At 50.4% G+C, this 24,222-nt stretch overlaps 1 protein-coding gene across 3 annotated transcripts; it reads left to right on the top strand.

The window, feature by feature from the left end:
• Window positions 1-1,901: 1,901 nt before the first annotated feature.
• mtss1 (MTSS I-BAR domain containing 1) lies at window positions 1,902-22,326 on the top strand. 3 transcript variants are annotated; one of them, XM_047024601.1, is made up of 14 exons: window positions 1,902-2,637; window positions 7,587-7,648; window positions 8,003-8,076; window positions 12,180-12,264; window positions 13,526-13,617; window positions 13,735-13,809; window positions 16,661-16,818; window positions 17,050-17,157; window positions 17,659-17,756; window positions 17,856-17,949; window positions 18,067-18,180; window positions 18,553-18,706; window positions 19,021-19,047; window positions 19,469-22,326. In XM_047024601.1, the coding sequence occupies exons 1-14, from the start codon at window positions 2,566-2,568 to the stop codon at window positions 20,509-20,511; spliced, it is 2,256 nt and encodes a 751-aa protein (XP_046880557.1). In that variant the 5' UTR covers window positions 1,902-2,565; the 3' UTR covers window positions 20,512-22,326. The 3 variants fall into 3 exon arrangements, with proteins under 3 accessions (XP_046880557.1, XP_046880559.1, XP_046880558.1); XM_047024603.1 differs by lacking the exon at window positions 18,067-18,180; XM_047024602.1 differs by lacking the exon at window positions 19,021-19,047 and having other exon boundaries at window positions 1,903-2,637.
• Window positions 22,327-24,222: the final 1,896 nt, after the last annotated feature.

Below are 24,222 nucleotides of genomic sequence, written 5' to 3'. Positions count from 1 at the left end.
CTCCTTTTATGGTATGCTCATGAATATATAGATGAGCTGTGCACTGATTGGTTGGTTTACGTTAGTTGTTTCCACTTCTGTTATCCAAGCAAACAGGATCGCCTTAGGTGGGTAACATTAGCACTAGCTAGCTCTACAGCTTAGCAATCAAACTATCGTGATTCAACTCAGCTTAGCTGTAGCTATCTTGCTGAAAAATAGATCTGGACAAACATGCATCTTGAATTGTAGATTTACATGACAACACGGGTTATTTGAATGAAACACAGTCAGGAACATGAAATAACGTTAGCCCCATTGCCATTAAACTAAATCATCACACATTCTACCGATGCTAGCTACAGGCAGGATACGTTAGCATTGCTAATAACTGTTGGCGCCAACATCATACTACAGCTTGAGGTTGTGATGAACATAAGGTCGGAACAGCACCTCTTTTTAGCAACAGCTTCATAGCAAATCCTGCTTTACATTGTCCCAGGTTTTCAAAACTGTCCTCGGTGATATGGTTCGAGCAAATGTGTAATTGAGAGTCGAACTGCACAGGGATCTTCTTATAGATAAACATCACAGCCCGTCGAGTGTTTGGTTCCTTGGGAAGACTCTGAAAAGTGGCAGCATTCCCTGTACAGGCTGGAACATTGCATTTACCACCGTAGTCCATTTTCAATATTTTTGAAAAATGTTCTTCTTTGTAATTCCGTGGAAGTACACAGAGCAGCGCGGAGCAAATTTTGGGGCTTGACAAAGGTACAGACCAGAGCCAAAAAAGGCGGAGCACGTCAGTTCGGTGGCTTTTTTTAAACTGACCGTTTTACAGCTATATTTTTTAATTGGGAGATTTCCATAGGAAAGAGGTGTCAATGGACTTTGAGGTTGACTTTATGTCCATTTTACCCACTGAACTGTCGTTATTCAACTGTGACAAGGTAAATTCGGTTCTGCAATCAATGACCCCTTTAAAGGAGTCTTTAAAAAAAAAAGTTTAGTAATTTTTATTAGCAATTTCAACAATGTATATGACAATTGAGTTTACAAGATACACAGGGTACATAAAAAACAACATTTGACTTTCACTCAGTACAGGCCTACATGTTTTACACAAATATCTGTAATTTCTATTTCTTACATTTTCAGACCAGGCTTGTTACTTTAGTTTTCATCTGTACTTGATGGCATGATCAATAATAAAAAAAGTTTGAAAAACAAAGTTGGGAAAAAAAGTTAGGAAAAAAAAGTTAGGAAAAAAAAGTTAGGAAAAAAAGTTGGGAAAAAATTAACTTTACAACTTTTTTTAAACGAGTTGTCTACATGTTTCATTATATAAACGGTATATACATATCTTTTTTACATTTCTTCAGTGGCAGGGTAGGTACCCATGAACGATTTGTATTTTAACAGTGCAACATCGCCAGAGCATCGTCTCAACTATGAATGTGAACAACCGAATTTACTCCACTATAATTCCGCAGACAATTGGCATCAACAACAATTTCACATCTCAAGCAAAACATCAATGAGATTCCGAAGGAGCTCTGTATTACAATTCACCATCCATTCACTTGCAAATGTTTTCTTTTATGCCAAAGTTTTTAAGCATTAGCCTATTGTATTCTGCAAGCTCACTGAATTGCTCATTCCAAGGTTTTCTCTGAATTTTCCTGCGAGTTTTTCCTGTTCCTTGAGGGTTTAGGTTAGTTGTGATGAAGGGAATCTGTGAATCCCTCTGTAACATAGACTATAAAGGGCTAAATTGATTGCCAAACTTGATTTTGATTTTTTTTTCTTCTGATTAGTGAGACCAGATTCGGAGAGGGGACCTTGCAGAATAGTTGTGAAACTTTTGAGATAGTGTTGTGTGGTCGTCAGTTTCATACTTTTATTTTGAAAATTCCCAAATCCCTACTGGCGCTATCTTGACGGTCCTCGAAGGATTCGGCTTGAGTGAAGTATTTTTTAAAGCACCGCGGCACACGATAGCCTAGGTTAGAAAGGACTATTTCTGTGAACTAGCAAACCTTAACTAGTTCTAGCTAACGTAAATGTCAGCTGAATTCACACGGCGGCCGTTCTTTCTTGTTCAGCTCCTTTAACGCAAGCGAGTGTTTTAGACAGTAGTGACTACTGTACCAGGCTAGGTAGCAAACGAATAGCAAGCTAGCTTGGTTGTTAGCCACCTTGCTGGGGTCGAGTACACGTTTGCTTAGGACGCATATGCTGATTAAAATCAAGTGAATGTGGTGTATTTCCAACTCTACATTCAGCCATGATATCGTTGGTTGGAGGTCTATCATGTTGGCTGGCTAGTATTAGCTAACGTTAGTTTAGCTACGGCCAGCCTTGACGTCCAGACCTGGCTTGGTGTTACAGGACTATTCCACGTAGTTACCGAGTTTCCTCCCGGGAACACTGTTTTCCTCTGAACTCGCCGTATTTCACCATTCTGGAGGTTGGGTTTAAACACGCTTTACTTTGCTTTTCGATAAATAAATAAATCATTTTCATTATTTCTCTACGAGGGTTAGAGTTAAATATCTACAGAGGTTAGTTGTGTGCTTTGGAAAAATGGATGCGGGGATCGAAAAGGAATGCAGCGCTCTTGGAGGGCTTTTCCAGCTCATCATGAACGACATGAAGGTAAGCACGAGCCGTCTCGGTCAGTACTACACAGCAGTGTGACGCTAAACCGACATGCTGGAACTTCCAACAGATGTGCGGAATATTTTGACTTTTTGAAAAACATGCTTGTTCGGCTGACGACTTGTTTACCTGAATGTCATAGAAATGAGTGTTGGTAAGTGGAGTAACCACCACCGCCGGCTAGCATGTCAGTGCTCCTCCCGTCTCAGCCGTGAGGAACTGCTCAAAAGATTTACACTTCTTTACCCCGATAATCAAACCTTTAAATACCGGCAAGACTGTTTGTTCAATACCATACTGTAATAGTTCAATACCATACTGTATTAGTAAACAGTTATCTCCCTTACACATTTTCTCCCAAATATAATTGTTGTATATTATCAGCGTAGCAGTCACAGTGTGGACGGGCACCAGCTCACGTTTCTGCCCAAATAATAGTGACAGAATATTTAGGATGTTGGATGGTGAAGGTTATTTTTTACCATGGATGTTTTTTTATAAATTACTTTCAAACCTATCATTCAATGAGTTAATGGATTAAGTTTAGACAGTTGTTTTTTCTTTTCTGATCTGTTTGGTATTGAATCTTACCCTTACAAATACACACACACGTGAACTATGGATGTATGTACAGGGAGACGGACAGAGAAAGTGAAATATAAATATGAACTGTATTCATAAGAACAAGGCTAGCGTGTGTTTTCAGACCAATCGGGAACCCTATTTCTCAGCAGGCATTGATCTGGCCGACTGGCATCTCTTTCTGGAGGTCGTGTGCAGCGTTCAGCCTTGTGTCCCAGAGGTCGTGAACTCTTATTGATTCTTGGCTTGGCTATATTGGGAATGCCTTTCCCTGCACCCCCCCCACCCCCCCCCCCCCTCCTGCCGACCTCAACACATTCCACCAGACTCCTCACCCCACCCTGCCCGCCAGTGTGTACACGCTTTTGCACCACATGCTGAAGAGAGAGAGAGGGGTAGGGGAGCAGAGGAGGAGGAGAGAGAGAGGGGGAGGAGTGGGGGGGGAGGAGTGAGAGAGGGGTAGGGGAGCAGAGGAGGAGGAGGAGAGAGAGAGAGGGAGGAGTGGGGGGGAGGAGTGAGAGAGAGGCAGGGGGTAGGGGAGCAGAGGAGGAGGAGGAGAGAGAGAGAGGGAGGAGTAGGGGGGAGGAGTGAGAGAGAGGGGTGGGAGGAGAGAGTGAGAGAGGGGGTAGAGGAGCAGAGGAAGAGAGAGAGAGAGGGAGGAGTGGGGGGGGGGGGACCTAACCCTTAAGAGATAATGAAATAGTTGTATATTCATTTGTCAGACGCCTGAACATGTTTGCATAGGGACTTGTCTACTGTATGTGGGCCTAGGAACAGTCTACTGGTGGACCAGCAAAAATATGAACCTTTCTTTCTCCACTCACTCCTTCCCACCTTGCACACCTGTCAATCTCTCACCTGTGTTTCATCCTTCTGTTAAACCACAAGTGTGCAGGTGGAAGCTCACTGTTCTCTTCATCCATCGGTTTAGGTCATGCTGTTCACACCCAAACCCAGCACCATAGTTAGCCCTACCCCAGCCCTAACCCCAGAACCAAACCCAGCACCATAGTTAGCCCTACCCCAGCCCTAACCCCAGAACCAAACAGAGCACCATAGTTAGCCCTACCCCAGCCCTAACCCCAGAACCAAACAGAGCACCATAGTTAGCCCTACCCCAGCCCTAACCCCAGAACCAAACCCAGCACCATAGTTAGCCCTACCCCATCCCTAACCCCAGAACCAAACAGAGCACCATAGTTAGCCCTACCCCATCCCTAACCCCAGAACCAAACAGAGCACCATAGTTAGCCCTACCCCAGCCCTAACCCCAGAACCAAACCCAGCACCATAGTTAGCCCTACCCCAGCCCTAACCCCAGAACCAACCCTAGCACCATGGTTAGCCCTACCCCGGTCCAAACCTTTGCCCAATAACCATTACCCACCCAAGCCTTACCCCCAGAACCAACCCCAGCCTAGGCCTACCCATCACCAGCCCTAATCCCACGTCTGCTCTGGCCTCACCTGGCCTCACCTGGCCTCACCTGGCCTCACCAGGCCTCACCAGGCCTCACCTGGCCTTACCTGGCCCCACCTGGCCTCACCTGGCCTCACCTGGCCTCACCTGGCCCCACCTGGCCCCACCTGGCCTCACCAGGCCTCACCTGGCCTCACCTGGCCCCACCTGGCCTCACCTGGCCTCACCTGGCTGCCTCCACACTGGATCTGAACATAAGTGGCTTCTCCTCTCTCCACTGTCTTAATTATTCAACATGGCAGGCAGGCAAGCAGAGCGACAGGCAGGCAAGCAGAGCGACAGGCAGGCAAGCAGAGCGACAGGCAGGCAAGCAGAGCGACAAGCAGTGCGACAGGCAGGCAAGCAGGGCGACAGGCAGGCAAGCAGGGCGACAGGCAGGCAAGCAGGGTGACAAGCAGGTCGACAGGCAGGCAAGTAGAGCAACAAGCAGGGCGACAGGCAGGCAAGCAGGGCGACAGGCAGGCAAGCAGAGCAACAAGCAGGGTAACAGGCAGGCAAGCAGGGCGACAGGCAGGCAAGCAGAGCAACAAGCAGGGCGACAGGCAGGCAAGCAGATCAACAAGCAGCGTGACAGGCAGGCAAGCAGAGCGGCAAACAGAGCGACAGGCAGGCAAACAGAGCGACAGGCAGGCAAACAGAGCGACAGGCAGGCAAACAGAGCGACAGGCAGGCAAACAGAGCGACAGGCAGGCAAACAGAGCGACAGGCAGGCAAACCAAGCGACAGGCGGACAAACAGAGCGACAGGCAGGCAAACAGAATGACAGTTGGGGAGGCATGCCAACTCTAGCCTCCCAGGTATGTAGCAGTGAGCAGCTACTTTTTTTTGTGGCAGCCCTTTTCTACTCACTGCAGAGTATTAGGGCACGTGTGTGTTGCATATGGCAGCTGCTCCCTGGCCCCAAGCAACAACAGCTGGGGAGGAATACTACTATGGTAGGAGGACTGTCAGGAAGGAGGAGAGGGGAAGGATGGAGGGAGAAGGTGGTACAGGGGAAGGGAGAAGGAGGGGAGAGGGGAAGGGAGAAGGAGGGGAGAGGGTAAGGAGGGGAGAGGGGAGGTGGTACAGGGGAAGGGAGAAGGAGGGGAGAGGGGAAGGGAGAAGGAGGGGAGAGGGGAAGGAGGGGAGAGGGGAGGTGGTACAGGGGAAGGGAGAAGGAGGAGAGAGGGGAAGGAGGGAGGGAGGAGGTGGTACAGGGGAAGGGAGAAGGAGGGGAGAGGGGAAGGAGGGAGGGAGGGGAGGTGGTACAGGGGAAGGGAGAAGGAGGGGAGAGGGGAAGGAGGGAGGGAGGGGAGGTGGTACAGGGGAAGGGAGAAGGAGGGGAGAGGGGAAGGAGGGGAGAGGGGAGGTGGTACAGGGGAAGGGAGAAGGAGGGGAGAGGGGAAGGAGGGGAGAGGGGAGGTGGTACAGGGGAAGGGAGAAGGAGGAGAGAGGGGAAGGATGGAGGGAGGAGGTGGTACAGGGGAAGGGAGAAGGAGGGGAGAGGGGAAGGATGGAGGGAGGAGGTGGTACAGGGGAAGGGAGAAGGAGGGGAGAGGGGAAGGAGGGGAGAGGGGAGGTGGTACAAGGGAAGGGAGAAGGAGGGAAGAGGGGAAGGAGGGGAAGGAGGAGAGGGGAAGGATGGAGAGAGGAGGTGGTACAGGGGAAGGGAGAAGGAGGGGAGAGGGGAAGGAGGGGAGAAAAGATGGAGGGGAGAGGAGGAGGAGAAGGAAAGGAGAGGAGAAGGAGGGAGAGAAGGAGGGAGAGGTGAAGGAGGGAGAGGAGAAGGAGGGAGAGAAGGAGGGAGAGAAGGAGGGAGAGGTGAAGGAGGGAGAGGAGAAGGAGGGAGAGGATACCTAGCAGGACTTAGCTCCTGACGAGAGGACCGCTGTCCCTCTAGTGGGGTCTACAGGTGCTGGGTAGGGAGTAACGCATGGTCATTAGCTGAAAGACCCCCTGGGCAACTAGCATTGAGTAACCCAGGGTAACTCGTTTAGAGTAACCCAGGGCAACTAGTTAAGAGTAACCCAAGGCAACTAGTTTAGAGTAACCCAGGGTAACTAAATTAGATTTACCCAGGGGAACTAGTTTAGAGGAATCTGACCAGCATACCTCAGAGGAACTGAGTCAGGTTAAACCATTAGTCACTGAGCTGGTATATCTGTCCTAGCCTCACCCTGCTATGAGTCACACCAGGAAACAGTTTACCTGCATTATGTAATCTGTTTCCTCAGAAATCTGCTCACACACACACACATGTACCTGAACACGCACACACCCACTCACATATCTCTACCTGAAAACAAGTCACACATCATCTGTATGTGAACACACACACACACTCATTTGCACATGAATATAGACATGCATGAAGCCTCTGTCTACTGTTGCCTGTTGAGGTTTTGGCCTAGCGTTTAAACAGCAGCAGATGTAGCAGTGTCCCTGGGTAGCAGCTGCTTGATGAGATGCAGGTAGACTGGGACAGGAGAGAAACTTTCAACTGACAGCCAAACTACACTCACCTTCTCTCTCACCTTCTCTCACCTTCTCTCTCAACATCTCTCTCAACATCTCTCTCACCATCTCTCTCACCATCTCTCTCACCATCTCTCTCACCTCTCTCACCATTTCTCTCACCATCTCACCCTCTCTCTCTGTCTCTCTCTCTGTCTCACTCTCTCTGTCTCACTCTCTCTGTCTCACTCTCTCTGCCTCTCTTTATCTCTCTCTGTCTCACTCTCTATGTAACTCTCACTCTCTCTCTCACTCTCTCTCTATCTGTCTCTCTCTCTGTCTCTCTCTCTCTGTCTCTCTCTCTCTGTCTCTCTCTATCTCTCACTCTCTCTCTGTGTTTTTCTCTCTATCTCTCTCTGTCTCTCACTCTCTCTCTCTCTCCCTGTCTGCAGGCGAGTTATCCAGCGTGGGAGGACTTTGTCACCAAAGGAGCAAAGCTGCAATCTCAGTTAAGGTAAGAGCTGTCTCATTACACACCACACACTAAGCACTATATACCACACACTGTACACTACTGACCGTATCCGCAAAAATGTAACAACATCTAGGCACTAACCACTGAAATGTACTGTGACTGGACTGTGTGTACTGTGTAAAGTGTGTGTAGCGTCTACCGTCTAAATCCAATGTGTGTATACTGTTTATGTAGTGTGTAGTGTATAGTATCTGGTGTTTAATGTGTAGTGTATAGTGTGTAGTATATAGTTCTGAGTGTGTGGTGTGTTACAGTTACATTATTGTGTGTGTGGCCATTTCACATCCAACACATGTTTTTTTATGGGATGTGTTTGGTTGTCTGTGTTGCCAGGGCGACCATCCTGGTGACAGGCTCGTTCCTGGATGCCTTCCAGAAGGTGGCAGACATGGCCACTGGAACCAGAGGTAAACACACCGTGACCCCTGACCCCTGACCCTAACTCCGCATTCTAACCTCTAATCTTGATCCCGACCCTCACTTTCTCCTTTTGATGCCTGTGGCGAGAGCACATTCTAGAATCTAGAACACTCACCTGGTTGCTATAGTAACAGCTGGCTCTTCATCTGGCCTTTCAGGCTAACAGTAGAGGCTGTCTAGAGGCTGTCTAGAGGCCGTCTAGAGGCCGTCTAGAGGCCGTCTAGAGGCCGTCTAGAGGCCGTCTAGAGGCCGTCTAGAGCAGGGGTGTTCAACCCTGGTCCTCAGGGTCCACTGTCTTGCATGTTTTAGATGTTTAGAACATGCAGTGCAAGGGGTTCCCTGAGGACCAGGTTTGAACACAGTTGTTCCAGAGGCCGTCTGTCCAGAGGCCGTCTGTCCAGAGGCCGTCTGTCCAGAGGCCGTCTGTCCAGAGGCCGTCTGTCCAGAGGCCGTCTGTCCAGAGGCCGTCTGTCCAGAGGCCGTCTGTCCAGAGGCCGTCTGTCCAGAGGCCGTCTGTCCAGAGGCCGTCTGTCCAGAGGCCGTCTGTCCAGAGGCCGTCTGTCCAGAGGCCGTCTGTCCAGAGGCCGTCTGTCCAGAGGCCGTCTGTCCAGAGGCCGTCTGTCCAGAGGCCGTCTGTCCAGAGGCCGTCTGTCCAGAGGCCGTCTGTCCAGAGGCCGTCTCTGGAACCGGCGGCCTCTAGACAGACGGCTAGAGGCTGCCTAGACACAGTATGTATGGGTGTGTCTTTTTAGAGACAGTCTAGAACAGTGGTTCTTAACCCTGTCCTCAGGGACCCCCTGTCCTGCATGTTTTAGATGTTTCTTGGCTCCAACACAGCTGATTCAAATGCATGTTCGTTACCAGGCTTCTTCAGAGCTAGATAATGACCCATTTATATGAATCAGGTGTGTTCCAGGGAAACATCTAAAACATGCAGGATGGGTTCCCTGAGAACAGGTTTAAGAACCACTGAGCTAGAAACTTCTTTGCACAACGCAGTCTCTAGTCTGATGGAGAAGTGTGTGTGTGTGTTCGGTCTGAACCTGCATGAACTGGACATTGCAGCTTCCTGTGCTGGTGTGTGTGTGTGATTCATTGACTTATGTGTTTGTATGACTCAGCCACTCCTTTCAGAATATCAGTGTTTTCCTGCTTCTTCATGTCTGACTCACTCACACGCACACATACATACACACACACACACACACATACACACACACACACACACACATACACACACACACACACACATACACACACATACACACACACACACACACACACACATACATACACACACACACACACACACACACACATACACACACACACATACACACACATACACACACATACACACACACACACACACACACACACACACACACACACACACACACACTGGATGTCCATACCTCAGCAGGTCCTCAGTCAGTGGATTGATTAGCAGTGTCGTGTGTATAGCAGTACATTGATTAGCTGACCTCTCAATAATCAGCTGTATTGATCTGCTGTGTTCCAGGCATCACACACATGCAGTCACACTGAATGACCCAGCTCATCTCTTCCTCACTCTGTCTCCTCCTCTCCCCTCCCCTCCTCTCCCATCCTCTCTCCTCCTCTCCCCTCCCCTCCTCTCTCCTTCTGTCTCCCTACCTCCTCTCCCTCCCCTCATCTTCTCTTTCTCTGCCCTCCTCCTCTCTTCCTCTTCCTCTCTCTCTCTTCCTCTTGTTCTGTATCAGTGACTGGATCAGTCAGTCTACTGTTCACCCTCCATCACAGGCTTCTGTTCTAGTTGGTGTTGTGTCGGTGTGGACACAACTGATGAATAATCTGACACCCCTCAACTGGCCCTCGTCACACACTCTGACAAACGCCTTACTCACACCCTCCCTCCACACACACCTCACACACATAGCCCTACACACACACACACACACACACACACACACACACACACACACACACACACACTAGAACCGGTCTGCTGGGTTCTGTCAGAGATCCATGGTCTGTTACCATGGAGACAGCTTCTCGTCTTACCCCTGTACGATCTGCTGCTAATCTGGAAACTCAAGACCTCTGACCCAACTCTGTATATGAGAGAGCACGTGTGTGTGTGAGAGAGCAGGAGCGTGCCAGAGAGAGAGTGTGAGTGTGAGACACAGCAGGGGGGGGTGTGAGTGTGAGGGAGAGAGAGGAGTACTGTAAGTTGTGTGTGTGAGAGAGTGTGCATGTGAATGAGAGAGAGAAACTGCCATTAGGTCTGTCTAGCCGTGTCTAGTGGCTGTATTGGTTCAGTATTTAGGCAAGCTTGTAACTGTTGTCTTACTGTGTGTTGTTGTCTTACTGTGTGTGTGTTGTTGTCTTACTGTGTGTGTGTGTGTTGTGATCAGCTGATCAGAAAAGTTCTTCTTTGGATCCTCATGACACGTTGCTATGGGAACGGACTAGGGCACTTTATTAGTCTCAGCAAAAACACATCAGAGAGTGTCACAAGACTCCCAGCAGACTCACACACACTCACAAGACAGAAACTTATCTAACCTATGCAGCAGACTGAGGGAGAAAGTATCACAAGACTTTCAACCAGTAGTAGACCTACTGTTGGTGCCCTGGACCTCCCTGGGCAGAGGAGGAGGAGGAGGAGGGGAAGGAGGAGGTGGAGGAGGTGGAGGAGGTGGAGGAGGTGGAGAGGGAAGGAGGAGGGGAAGGAGGAGGGGAAGGAGGAGGTGGAGGAGGTGGAGGAGGAGAGGGAAGGAGGAGGGGAAGGAGGAGGTGGAGGAGGTGGAGAGGGAAGGAGGAGGGGAAGGAGGAGGTGGAGGGATGTATGCGGCTGAAGAGGAGGGTGAGTGAGAGGAAAGAAGAGGTCTGGGATTAGAACAGGGTTCGACTGGGATAGGATCCCAGCTGACCGGCCAGAGTTAGACTGGGACTAAGATCCAAGCTGAGCTCCGTAGAACAGAACACGATGGCCCTTCAGGGTAGGGTGTGTCTGATTTGCATATTAGGGCCGTCTGACAGTGCGCGTCCTTCTGACTCAGCGGGGCTCTGAGCGTTCAGGACGGGAAGGAGGGTGTTCAGTCAGCACCTTATGGATGTTTGTGTTGACGTGAGGGTGTAACGCAGCAGGTTGGCAGGGTGAGGGTGTAACGCAGCAGCGTGAGGGTGAGGGTGTAACACAGCAGGGTGAGGGTGTAACACAGCAGGGTGAGGGTGTAACACAGCAGCGTGAGGGTGAGGGTGTGACACAACAGGGTGAGGGTGTAACAGCATGGTGAGGGTGAGGGTGTAACACAGCAGGGTGGGGGTGAGGGTGTAACACAGCAGTGTGAGGGTGTAACACGGCAGCGTGAGGGTGTAACACAGCAGGGTGAGGGTGTAACACAGCAGGGTGAGGGTGTAACACAGCAGGGTGAGGGTGTAACACAGCAAGGTGAGAGGGTAACACAGCAGGGTGAGGGTGTAACACAGCAGGGTGGGGGTGTAACACAGCATGGTGAGGGTGAGGGTGTAACACAGCAGGGTGGGGGTGAGGGTGTAACACAGCAGTGTGAGGGTGTAACACGGCAGCGTGAGGGTGTAACACAGCAGGGTGAGGGTGTAACACAGCAGGGTGAGGGTGTAACACAGCAAGGTGAGAGGGTAACACAGCAGGGTGAGGGTGTAACACAGCAGGGTGGGGGTGTAACACAGCAGGGTGAGGGTGTAACACAGCAGGGTGAGGGTGTAACACAGCAGCGTGAGGGTGTAACACAGCAGGGTGAGGGGGTAACACAGCAGGTGAGGGTGTAACACAGCAGGGTGAGGGTGAGGGTGTAACACAGCAGCGTGAGGGTGTAGCACAGCAGGGTGAGGGTGTAGCACAGCAGGGTGAGGGTGTAACACAGCAGCGTGAGGGTGTAACACAGCAGCGTGAGGGTGTAACACGGCAGCGTGAGGGTGAGGGTGTAACACAGCAGCGTGGCAAGTCTCTTCACCAGGGAGCAGCACCTGTGCGGATGGCAGGACCCTGCACACTAAACACAGCTGCTCCTGCAGATGTCACTCCTAGCTTAATAACGCTGTTTCCTGTGTCATCGTTTTTTAGGTGCAACCAAGGAGATTGGCTCGGCCTTGACCCGGATGTGCATGAGGCACAGGAGCATCGAGTCCAAACTGAAGCTGTTCACCACGTAAGCCTGTCTTCCTCACCCTCCATCCTGGTGGATGTTTAGCGTGTTGTGTGCTAGATGTTGGATGTTTAGTGTGTGTGTGCTAGATGGTGGATGTTTAGCGTGTTGTGTGTGTGCAGGGCTCTGGGTGGAAGCGTGTGCTTAGCATGTTGTGTGTGTGCAGGGCTCTGGGTGGAAGCGTGTGCTTACCGTGTTGTGTGTGCAGGGCTCTGGGTGGAAGTGTGGGCTTAGCATGTTGTGTGTGTGTGTGCAGGGCTCTGGGTTGAAGCGTGTGCTTAGCATGTTGTGTGTGTGTGTGCAGGGTTCTGGGTGGAAGTGTGGGCTTAGCATGTTGTGTGTGTGTGTGCAGGGCTCTGGGTGGAAGGGTGTGCTTACCGTGTTGTGTGTGCAGGGTTCTGGGTTGAAGCGTGTGCTTAGCATGTTGTGTGTGTGTGTGTGCAGGGCTCTGGGTGGAAGCGTGTGCTTAGCATGTTGTGTGTGTGTGTGTGCAGGGCTCTGGGTGGAAGCGTGTGCTTAGTGTGTTGTGTGTGTGTGCAGGGCTCTGGGTGGAAGCGTGTGCGTAGCATGTTGTGTGTGTGTGTGCAGGGTTCTGGGTTGAAGCGTGTGCTTAGTGTGTTGTGTGTGTGTGTGCAGGGCTCTGGGTGGAAGTGTGTGCTTAGCATGTTGTGTGTGTGTGTGTGTGTGTGTGTGTGCAGGGCTCTGGGTTGAAGCGTGTGCTTAGCATGCTGTGTGTGTGTGTGCAGGGCTCTGGGTGGAAGCGTGTGCTTACCGTGTTGTGTGTGCAGGGCTCTGGGTGGAAGCGTGTGCTTAGCATGTTGTGTGTGTGTGTGCAGGGCTCTGGGTGGAAGCGTGTGCTTAGTGTGTTGTGTGTGTGTGTGTGTGTGCAGGGCTATGGGTGGAAGCGTGTGCTTAGCATGTTGTGTGTGTGTGTGCAGGGCTCTGGGTGGAAGCGTGTGCTTAGTGTGTTGTGTGTGTGTGTGTGTGTGTGCAGGGCTCTGGGTGGAAGCGTGTGCTTAGCATGTTGTGTGTGTGTGTGTGCAGGGCTCTGGGTGGAAGCGTGTGCTTAGTGTGTTGTGTGTGTGTGTGTGTGCAGGGCTCTGGGTGGAAGCGTGTGCTTAGCATGTTGTGTGTGTGTGTGCAGGGCTCTGGGTGGAAGCGTGTGCTTAGTGTGTTGTGTGCTTAGTGTGTTGTGTGTGTGTGTGTGTGTGCAGGGCTCTGGGTGGAAGCGTGTGCTTAGCGTGTTGTGTGTGTGTGTGTGCAGGGCTCTGACAGATGGGCTGGTTGCTCCCCTGGAGCTGAAGATCGAGGAGTGGAAGAGAGTGGCCGGTCAGCTGGACAAGGACCATGCCAAAGGTATGCACACGCATACAAATACATACCACACACACACACACACCACAAATACACATTTCACACATCCCACAAATAGACACATGACACACAGCATGTGATCTTGACTGATCGTTGCAGACTACAAGAGGGCCCGAGCAGATATCAAGAAAAAGTCATCAGACACCATCAAGCTGCAGAAGAAAGTCAAGAAAGGTGAGATCCTCTCTTCTCCACTCCACTCCTCTGCTATGCTCTCCACTCTTCTTTTCCCCTCTCCTCTTTTCCTCTCCTCTCTTCTTTTCCTTTCTCCTTCTTTCCTCTCCTTCTCTTCTCTCTTCCTCTCTTCTCTTCTGCTCTGCTCTCCTCTCCTATTTTCTCTTTCCTTCCCTCCTCTTCCAGACAGACAGGTAGTTGGGGATAGAGAGAGACAGGTAGAGAGAGAGAGACAGGTAGTTCGGGATAGAGAAAGAGACAGGTAGAGGGAGAGAGACAGGTAGTGGGGATAGAGAGACGGGTAGAGAGAGACGGGTAGAGAGAGACGGGTAGAGAGAGACGGGTAGAGAGAGACGGGTAGAGAGAGACGGGTAGAGAGAGACAGGCAGAGAGAGACGGGCAGAGAGAGAGAGACGGGCAGAGAGAGAGAGACGGGCAGAGAGAGTGAGACGGGCAGAGAGAGTGAGACGGGCAGAGAGAGAGAGAGAGAGAGAGAGAGAGAGAGAGAGAGAGAGAGAGAGAGAGAGAGAGACAGAGAGACAGAGAGACAGAGAGACAGAGAGACAGAGAGACAGAGAGACAGAGAGAGAGACAGAGACAGAGAGACGGGCAGAGAGAGATTTGTCAAACAGTGCCGGGCATGGAAAGTGTGTGTGATAATAACCTCGTCTGAGCTGGCACTCCCTAACAATATGTGGTCAGACACACCCTTGGTTGTCATGGTGACCCAGGTACACCTAACCTATGGTTGTCACGGCACCACTCCCTTTGCCTCAGTAAAAAAATGTTTTTATTGTTCTGATCTGCTTGGAGGCGCATGTGTGTGGGCATGCTCTTTGGGCCTCCACTCTCTCTCTGGTCCGCCATCTCTCTTTCTCTTCGTCTTTCTCTCTCATTCTCTACATAAACCTTTTCTCATATTTACTGAGCAGCTCAGATTAAACTAGTGAGTTAGTCAGCCAGCTAGTTAGTGAATCAGTCAGTTCGTTACACAGACAGGCAGCTACTTGGTTACCCAGCCAGCCAGAGACCAGATCAGACCAGTTAAAGAGGGATGTTGTAACAGAGGAGAGAGGGCTGCGTGTCAGGAGAGAGAGAAGTATAGCTTCCTCTCCCATCATGTGAGCCTGGTGCCCTGGTGTAACCCCCAGCTCCGTCCATGGGTCCTCTTGCTGCACAGCTCACCACAGCCCACCTGATTCCCCAGAGGCCTGGGGCTGCCTCTGCAACGTTACAGACCGTCCTGGCTCCACACAGCTAGCTAGCTGTCTAGACACAACACCGCCAGCTAGCTGTCTGTTCATAACACGGTTAGCTAGCTTTTTATTCATAAGACGGCTAGATAGTTGTCTAGATTCAACACAGCTAGCTAACTGTATATATGTAACACGGCTAGCTAGCTAGCTAGCTGTACAACACGGCTAGCTAGCTAGCTAGCTGTACAACACGGCTAGCTAGCTAGCTAGCTGTACAACACGGCTAGCTAGCTAGCTGTACAACACGGCTAGCTAGCTATCCAGACATTACAGGACTAGCTGGCTGTCTACACACAGCATGGCTAGCAAGCTATCTGGACACAGCACGGCTAGACAGACACAACAAAGCTATCTTTACAGACGACACAGGTATCTACTTCAGTGTCTTACTAAGTCTGGGGAGGACCACAACAACATATCTGTCTAAGCTAGAATGTGTAGCTAGACAGAGACATAGTGCACAGGCAGCAACATCAGACAGACAGACAGACAGACAGACAGCTAGGTAGGCAGACAGACAGACAGACGGCTAGGTAGACAGACAGACAGACAGCTAGGTAGGCAGACAGACAGACAGACAGACAGACAGACAGACAGACAGACAGCTAGGTAGACAGACAGACAGACAGCTAGGTAGGCAGACAGACAGACAGCTAGGTAGGCAGACAGACAGACAGCTAGGTAGGCAGACAGACAGACAGCTAGGTAGACAGACAGACAGACAGCTAGGTAGGCAGACAGACAGACAGCTAGGTAGGCAGACAGACAGACAGCTAGGTAGGCAGACAGACAGACAGCTAAGTAGGCAGACAGACAGACAGACAACTAGGTAGGCAGACAGACAGACAGACAGACAGACAGCTAGGTAGACAGACAGACAGACAGCTAGGTAGGCAGACACCGTTCTGTCTCCCCCAAAGTGAGACAGCACAGCTGTTGGTAGCTTTGACCTTTACTCTGCTCTAGTAAAACCCAGACCCTCACCCCCCCCCCCCTTCCTCGGCCCCCCCTTCCTCGGCCCCCCCCCTTCCTCGGCCCCCCCCTCCCTCGCCCCCCCTTCCTCGGCCCCCCCCTCCCTCGCCCCCCCCCTCCTCGGCCCCCCCTCCCTCGCCCCCCCTCGCTCGCCCCCCCCCCCCCCCCTCGCTCTCCCCCCCTCTCCGCTCCCTCCTCCCCCCCCCCCGGGGAACAGCTGATAAGTCTTCTCTTAACTCATGCTGTCATGTGGACATGTGCTGCCCCCTAGTTGGGATTGAATGTATACACTTTTATTTTTTATTTTACTTGTTTCAATTGTTAGCACAAATACAAATTGTAAACCTAACAATCCTTCGTCATGGGAAGAATATAAAGCAGTGGGGTTTTTCCCATACGTACACTAGATACATCCACAAACTGTAAGACAACGGTGTCCATAACAACACCCAGGATGCCTACGGGGTTTTCTGGCAGCTATGAACAAAATAACCGCAAATATGAACAGAAACAAATGACTGTGTGAAGCCGACCACGCTTTGATGAAACGGGACACACCGTTTGAGCTGATTCTCATGGTTGTAGTCACTGAAGCATTTTGGTTCCTGTGTTTGTTTCCCCAGGGAAGGGTGAGGTGAGGGGCCAGCTGGACAGCGCTCTACAGGATGTGAATGTTCGTTACGCGGTGTTGGAGGAGACGGAGAAGAAGGCCGTGTGCAGGGCTCTCATCGAAGAGAGAAGCCGTTACTGCTCATTCGTTAGCCTGCTCAAACCCGTTCTGGTGAGTCTGGCCAATCAGAAGACAGGGTTGTCAGCATGCTCACACACTTCCTGGTGAGTCTGGCCAATCAGAGGACAGGGTTGTCAGCACGCTCACACACTTCCTGGTGAGTCTGGCCAATCAGAAGACAGGGTTGTCAGCATGCTCACACACTTCCTGGTGAGTGTGGCCAATCAGAGGAGGACAGGGGGGTCTAACTAGTTGTGATGCAGTGATGTGGTGTGTGTTCAGGATCATGAGATCAGCATGCTGGGAGAAGTAACACACCTGCAGACCATCCTGGAAGACCTGAGCAGCCTCACAGCTGACCCACACACCCTGCCCCCCTCCAGCCAGCAGGTACACACACACACACACCCTGCCCCCCTCCAGCCAGCAGGTACACACACCCACACACCCTGCCCCCCTCCAGCCAGCAGGTACACACACCCACACACCCTGCCCCCCTCCAGCCAGCAGGTACACACACACACACACCCTGCCCCCCTCCAGCCAGCAGGTACACACACCCACACACACCCTGCCCCCCTCCAGCCAGCAGGTACACACACACACACACCCTGCCCCCCTCCAGCCAGCAGGTACACACACCCACACACACCCTGCCCCCCTCCAGCCAGCAGGTACACACACCCACACACACCCTGCCCCCCTCCAGCCAGCAGGTACACACACCCACACACCCTGCCCCCCTCCAGCCAGCAGGTACACACACACACACACACCCTGCCCCCCTCCAGCCAGCAGGTACACACACACACACACCCTGCCAGCCAGCAGGTACACACACTCAGACCAACCAAGCAGAGACTAGGCCCGCTGAAGCTCTCTCTCCTGCAGGTGATTCTGGACCTGAAGGGCTCTGACTTCAGCTACAGCTACCAGACCCCTCCTGCCTCCCCAAGCCACACTCCATCCCGCAAGAGCAGCATCAGCAGGTACACACACACACCGTACAACCACTCACACACACACTCACACACTCCACACCACACCACAGACAGCAAACCCATGCCTGCCTCCTCTGCTTCCTCCAGTGCGTACCAGTCTGCTCATGGTCCCTCTCTGGACTCCCTCTCCTGTACTGTGGACGGGATGCACCTAAGGCCGCCCTCCATGGACCCTGCCCAGGTAACACACACACAAACACTCTCTGTTACACACACACTGTTACACACACACACACCCTTTCTCTCTCTCTCTCTCTCTCTCTCTCTCTCTCTCTCTCGTGTGTGTGTGTGTGTGTAGTGTTTGGCTGGTGGTCCTCCAGGGTCCAGGAGTGGGCAAAATGATCCTGGTCCTGAGAACGGCACTGCATACACACATGTGGAGAGAGCCAGAGCCATGTCTGCCTCCTGGAAGGTAACACACACACACACACACACACACAGGGGGAGAGAACGGGGGCCATGTTTGATGTGCTACATACTAGATCAAGTACATAATTTCCCCTCAGTTCAAATCTCTCTCTCTCTCCCTCTCTCTCCCTCTCTCTCCCTCTCTCTCCCTCTCTCTCCCTCTCTCTCCCTCTCTCTCCCTCTCTCTCCCTCTCTCTCCCTCTCCCTCCCCCTCCCCCTCCCCCTCCCCCCCTCCCCCTCCCCCTCTCCCTCTCCCTCTCCCTCTCCCTCTCCCTCTCCCTCTCCCTCTCCCTCTCCCTCTCCCTCTCTCTCTCTCTCTCTCTCTCTCTCTCTCTCTCTCTCTCTCTCTCTCTCTCTCTCTCTCTCTCTTTTTCAGCCTCCTACAGCCAGGGAGCAGCTGGCCCTGGCGTTGGGGGCGGGGCTGAACTGTGACGGCCCTCGGAGCAGCAGAGATTCCCTGCACTGCTCCTCTGGCTACAGCACCCAGACCACCACGCCCTCCTGCTCTGACGACACCATCCCCTCTCACGGTCAGCACACACACACACACACACACACACACTCTCTCTCTGTGAGGACACACACTCTTAGCTTGTCTGTCTACCTGTCTGTCTGCCCGTCTGTGTCTCTGCCTGTCTGTCCTCTGTACCTTCCTGTCTGCCTTTGTGCTGCCCTTCCTATGGAGTGTGTTATGTTTCAGTGTTTGAGTCATTCGAGGTTGTCTCCTCTCTCCTGGGTGTATACTTCAGTGCTTCTTAACCCCAGTTTCTCAAGGCTTCTATCACTGCTCACCTCTGAAGAGTTCTTCAGCCTGTTCTAAATGCCTCTTTACCTTCTCTTTCAGCTTTAAAGAAAGAACCCCCTATCTATGGTAGGTTTCCTGTCTCGCTCTCGCTCACTTGTTTACTTCTGCCCCCTATGGTAGGACCCATCTTTGTCTATCTCCTCCCTCTGTCTCCATCTCTCTCCTGTCTCCATTTCCACCCCTGCATCTCTCCCCTCTGTCTTCATCACTCTTTCCTCTGTCCCTAATGGCTTTTCTCTCTGTCTCTCTCTGTCTCTGCATGTCTCTCTCTCTCTGTCTCTCTCTGTCTCTCTCTCTCTCTGTCTCTCTCTGTCTCTGCATGTCTCTCTCTGTCTCTCTCTCTTTTGCTCCCCCCTTACTATCCCTCCCTCCCTCACACTTTCAGAGGATGTGTTAGTGCACAGCAACTTCTCTTACTTTGTTGACAAACTCAATATCTGTCCTTGCTGGAAGTCTAACCAATGTCTCTGTTGCGGGGGGCCGATAGACTACGACTCCATCTCTCTCCACGGAGGGGAGGAGCTCCACCACGGTCATCCTGACTTCGACAAGTCCTCCACCATCCCCCGCAACAGCGACCTGGTCCTCAACTACCGCAAGCTCCTGCAGACCAAGCGTCCGGCCTCCACGGTCAGCCTGCTGGCAGAGCCCGAGCCCCTGTCGTCACGCTCCTCACACACCGCCACCATCCGCAGGAAACCCTCCTCCAAGCCGGCCTACCGGCGCGGCACCATCAGTGGGGGGCTCCCCATCCCCATCTGCACCCCCCAGGTGCCCCTCAAGGCCATGGCGGGGGGCGGCGGGGGAGCGGGGGGCAGCCAAGAGAACATGGCGCCACCCGGTGGTCTGGGCCATGCCAAGCACGGCTTGTGTACCTCCACCCAGAGCCTTAGTGCCATGCCTTCCTCCTCCTCCTCTCAGTACTACTCCCCGGGGCAGGGGCAGGTCCCGGGGCAGGGGGCTGCTCAGGGCAGCTCAGAGCAGCTGTATCAGCTCAATAAGCAGCAGCAGTATGCTCTGCACCAGCAGCAGCAGAGGCAGTACCACGCTCAGCTGCAACATCAACAGCAGCAACATCAACAACAGCAACAGCAGCAACAGCAGCAGCAGCATCAAAAACAACAGCAAGAACAACAACAACTGCAGCAACAACAACAACTTCAAAAACAGCTGCATCAGCAGCAACAGCAGATGCAACAACAACGTCAGCAACTACAAAAAATGCACCAATCACAACAACAACAACAGCAGCACCTGCAGCAGCCTGAACCACAGCAACTGCAGCTGAATCAACAGCTGTACCAGCAGACACAACAACAACCAGATCAGCACTACCAGCTGCAGCCGTCCCCAAGCCTGCCTCCCCAGATGGAGGACCCGGGGCCCCCCCAGCAGCAGCCCCCGGAGGACGGGGCCCCCCTCCAGGGAGGGGGCCACATGCTCACTATGATTCGAGGGGTTAAACTACGTCGGACCCTCACCAACGATCGCTCCGCCCCCTTCATTCCCACCCCGCCTAATCACCTCTGAGGATGAAGACATGGGCTGCCCCCCCCCCTAAGATGATCTACCCCTAAACCCCCCAGGGTACCCCCCTGGTGTAACCCCCCCCCCCTCCCCCCCCGTGTTGTCTCTCAATCACAGTTCAGCTCTTTTGCCTGTTAAGATGTATGTTTTATGGTTTTGACAGTGTTTTTTTCTGTAGAGAGGAGAGGTGAAGGTTTTATAGACAATCTTGGTTCAGCCAATAAACAGCTGACTCTGAACAACCTGTCCAATCAGAGTTCTGTATTCGGCTGATGGAATGTTGCTTCTCAGTTTGAATGTGCCGCGTTCACATTAGCATCTACGTAATGCAGTAAGATGTCTCGATGATACAATGTTCCTATATAACTGTGGAGTAACAGAAATGAAGATGCCTTGCTTACAGTAGTCTTATTGCTTACTTGGTGATGTAACTCTTGTGTGTGTATATAAAGGCCAGCGGTTGTCAGGTCTCTGTTGTTCCAGATAATGGATCTAAAGATTTGTCTTTGGGTGCTCTTATTTTTTTATAAAATTTCCCCGGATGTGCTGTAGCTACAGTTTATAGCTGGAGAACCAGAAACACAGCTGATCTGGGGTCAGGAGGGCTTCTGGGTACTGTAGTTCTTGGGTCTTACGCGCTTCAGCCTATTTATTCAGTTGATTGCTTTTGATGTGCCCCCCCCCCCATTACACACACACACACACCTAGTTCCTAACTCACCTTGACCAAATGTAACCATGTTTAAATATCTCAGTTAGTATCGTCAGTGACGGTTCTGGTCCAAGTTGGTGGATGATTTTGAGTGTCACCCAGCTGGACTGGGCCATTCTATTTTCTCCCACTTTTGGGGGGGGAGGGGGGATATGTGTTCTAGAAGGTGACTTGGAACTCTAGATGTGTTCCAGAAGGTGAACCAGAACTCTAGATGTGTTCCAAGGGAGCAGACACTTGTGGAATGGAAGTTGAGAAGGGATTTGTTTGGGGGTTGGCATGTTTGATTAGATTGATGTTTGATTGGTTCTGGTTAACATTAGCTGCTTAGCATTAGCTGCTTAGCTTTAGCTGAAAAGGTCAAGACCTCACCTGCTCACTGTGCAAAGCTGCTACTGCCAGCTTAAAGTGCGTGCAGTTTTTTTTGGAGATGGTTTTTTTATTAGACATTTTCCATGCGCTTAAATCAAACAATTGCAAAGATGCACAGCCTACCCAAAGTCTTATCGATAGTGTTGTAAAAGATCAAGCGATTGTAGGTTCTTTTCCCCACATTTTCAACAAGCTACGAGGCTCCCTAACCAGAGCTCATCCATCACACGATCAGAGAACAAGATGATCACAATCTTGGAACGCACCTTTTTGAAAGTGTTACAAAAAGTAATCACCACACACACACACAGATGAGAGCCCCAGTGTCAGCTGGATCTGCCAGCCTAAGCACCCTCACACAGATGGCCCCGCCACAGTCCCTTCAGATTAGGAGCTCATCCAGAACACAAAGGTAAACATGACTGTAGTCATGGTGGGGGTGTAGAAGGCAGGGCTGGGGTTAGCGATGCCCGGAACCCTGAACCTGAGGATTCCGTAGATGTGGTTCTGGATAACCTGAGAGTTCTGTAGATGTGGTTCTGGAGAACCTGAGAGTTCTGTAGATGTGGTTCTGGAGAACGTGGGGGTCTGGAAAACGTGGGGGTTCTGTACACGTGTTTCTGGTCTAGAAAGGGAGTTGATCTCCCGGCAGTCGCGACGCATCTTTATCCTCATTAGAAAAGTTGAAGCCTTAATCAAAAAGTGAGATTTTAAAATAAAATGTTTTGAAAGTGTTTAACGTGTCATTTCTTTTGTGGAGCAATGAAAATCATGATCAGAGGAACATCCGTGAATTCAAACTAAATATTTGAATTTTGTCAGATCCTATTACCCTCCGCTTCCTTCTCTAATGACATCACTTCCTTCATCCTCCTAACTCCTCTTCCTTTTTCTCCATCTCTTCCTCCTCTTCTCGTCTTTGTGTCATGTAGTTCAGACTTTATAACAAGAAGCAAGTAAGATGATGATTGATGATCATCAATGATGCAAACTTTTTTAGTAAAACTTTTTTTCCTAATTTTTTCAACCTTTGAAACATTTTGAAAGGTTGAAAAAGTTATTCAAAAAGAAAGTTAAGAAAAAATAGAAGCCTTTCAGTGTCATGTTGTGTGTAAAAAACTTTCAAAACTAATTTTTTGTAAACTTTTTTTTTCTTTCTATTCTTCTATTTTACAGTTACAAAACTTTCTCACATTAACACAACACAAATTTAGTTCTAGTTTGTTCAAAACCTTTTTTTCAAAAATATTTTTCTAATCTTTCAAAACTTTCACACACAATGAAAGAATAGAGAGTGGGCAGAGGAGTTGTGAAACTTTAAACTTAACCTTTTTTTTTTTCCTTCCAACCTTTTATTTGAAAATACTCTACACCAATTTAGTCATTTTAGTAGACGCTCTTATCCAGAGGGACTTACAGTAAGTACAGGGACATTCTCCCAGAGGCAAGTGAAGTGCCTTGCCCAAGGACACAACGTCATTTTGCATGGCCAGGAATCGAACCAATAACCATCTGGTTAATAGCCCGACTCCCTAACCACTCAGCCATCTGACCCTATATTTTGTCCAAAAAAAAAAATTGTTGCCTTCTGGCTTGCTCCATTGTAGCTTCGTAGTTTGTCTGAACCATAACTCGTCAATGACGTCAGACAGTGAAGATTCCAGGTTAAAAGCGTTGTGTCCTTTTCATTGCAGTTACCAAGGCAGGTTTCCCCATCCCTTCAACTGGGATGCACTTTTCATGTGAAGTTCTTCAAGTATTTACATTTACATTACATTTACATTTATTCATTTAGCAGACGCTTTTATCCAAAGCGACTTCCAAGAGAGAGCTTCACAAAGTGCATAGGTCACTGATAATAACAACAAGATAGCCCCACAGCATTGCGGGTAGTCAAAAACAAGAAGTACATATTGTGAACAACCCAAAAAGATAGTGCTAAAGGGAAGAAACCATAAGAGCATGTAGTTAAACAAGTTAAAAAATTACACAACATTAATCTCTAAGTGCAGGTGTACCTGTAGGAAAGCAATAAAAATAGGATTAACTAAAAAAGAATACAACAGTTTAAATCAGCTACCACTAACCAACAAGAGCAACAGTCTAAGCAAGAGTCATTGTGAACCTTGAGGAAACTAGCGTCTATTTCTTAAAATACCTTGTGTGTGTGGTGTGTATAGCTGCTGATGGCAGTTCTACACCTGAGGTTTTGACTGCTGATGTCGGCTTTTTCCAAAAAAAAGCTCCTCATATTCGTGTGTGTAAAATGACCGTATCTAAAATCAACACTAGATGGCACTGTTACACAGCAGAACATAATCAGAACCCCATGATCCACATCAGTCATGATGTATCAAGGAAACAGCTCCCCATTTCTGTACAGCAGCTCAATATGTCAAGGGTCATATTATGGAAACTATACAAAAATACTCAAGTCAACAGTTCATCTTGAATTTAAGTTATTTATTTAGTTTTCAGCCAGTAAAGGGAGAACATTTCTTCAAAAAGAACATTTAGTTTTTTGCTTTTTTACAAGATATGTACAAGATTTCTGTGTGTCACAGCTTAGTAGTGCTACATACATCAAACAACAGAAGAACAAAGAGAAGAAAGTCAAGGTGCAAACAAAG

The sequence above is a fragment of the Hypomesus transpacificus genome, chromosome 9, assembly GCF_021917145.1.
Source record: "Hypomesus transpacificus isolate Combined female chromosome 9, fHypTra1, whole genome shotgun sequence".
NCBI classification, from domain to species: Eukaryota; Metazoa; Chordata; class Actinopteri; order Osmeriformes; family Osmeridae; genus Hypomesus; species Hypomesus transpacificus.
The sequence above is the reverse complement of the archived record's forward strand: the minus strand, read 5'-3'. Positions and strand labels throughout refer to the sequence as shown.

Excerpts from the sequence above, each read along its gene's own strand:
- mtss1 (XM_047024601.1), top strand. The coding sequence starts at position 2,566 with ATGGATGCGGGGATCGAAAAGGAATGCAGCGCTCTTGGAGGGCTTTTC. Across the intron at positions 13,618-13,734 it reads GGACAAGGACCATGCCAAAG|ACTACAAGAGGGCCCGAGCA; the intron begins GTATGCACACGC and ends TGATCGTTGCAG. Across the intron at positions 18,181-18,552 it reads CCATGTCTGCCTCCTGGAAG|CCTCCTACAGCCAGGGAGCA; the intron begins GTAACACACACA and ends TCTCTTTTTCAG.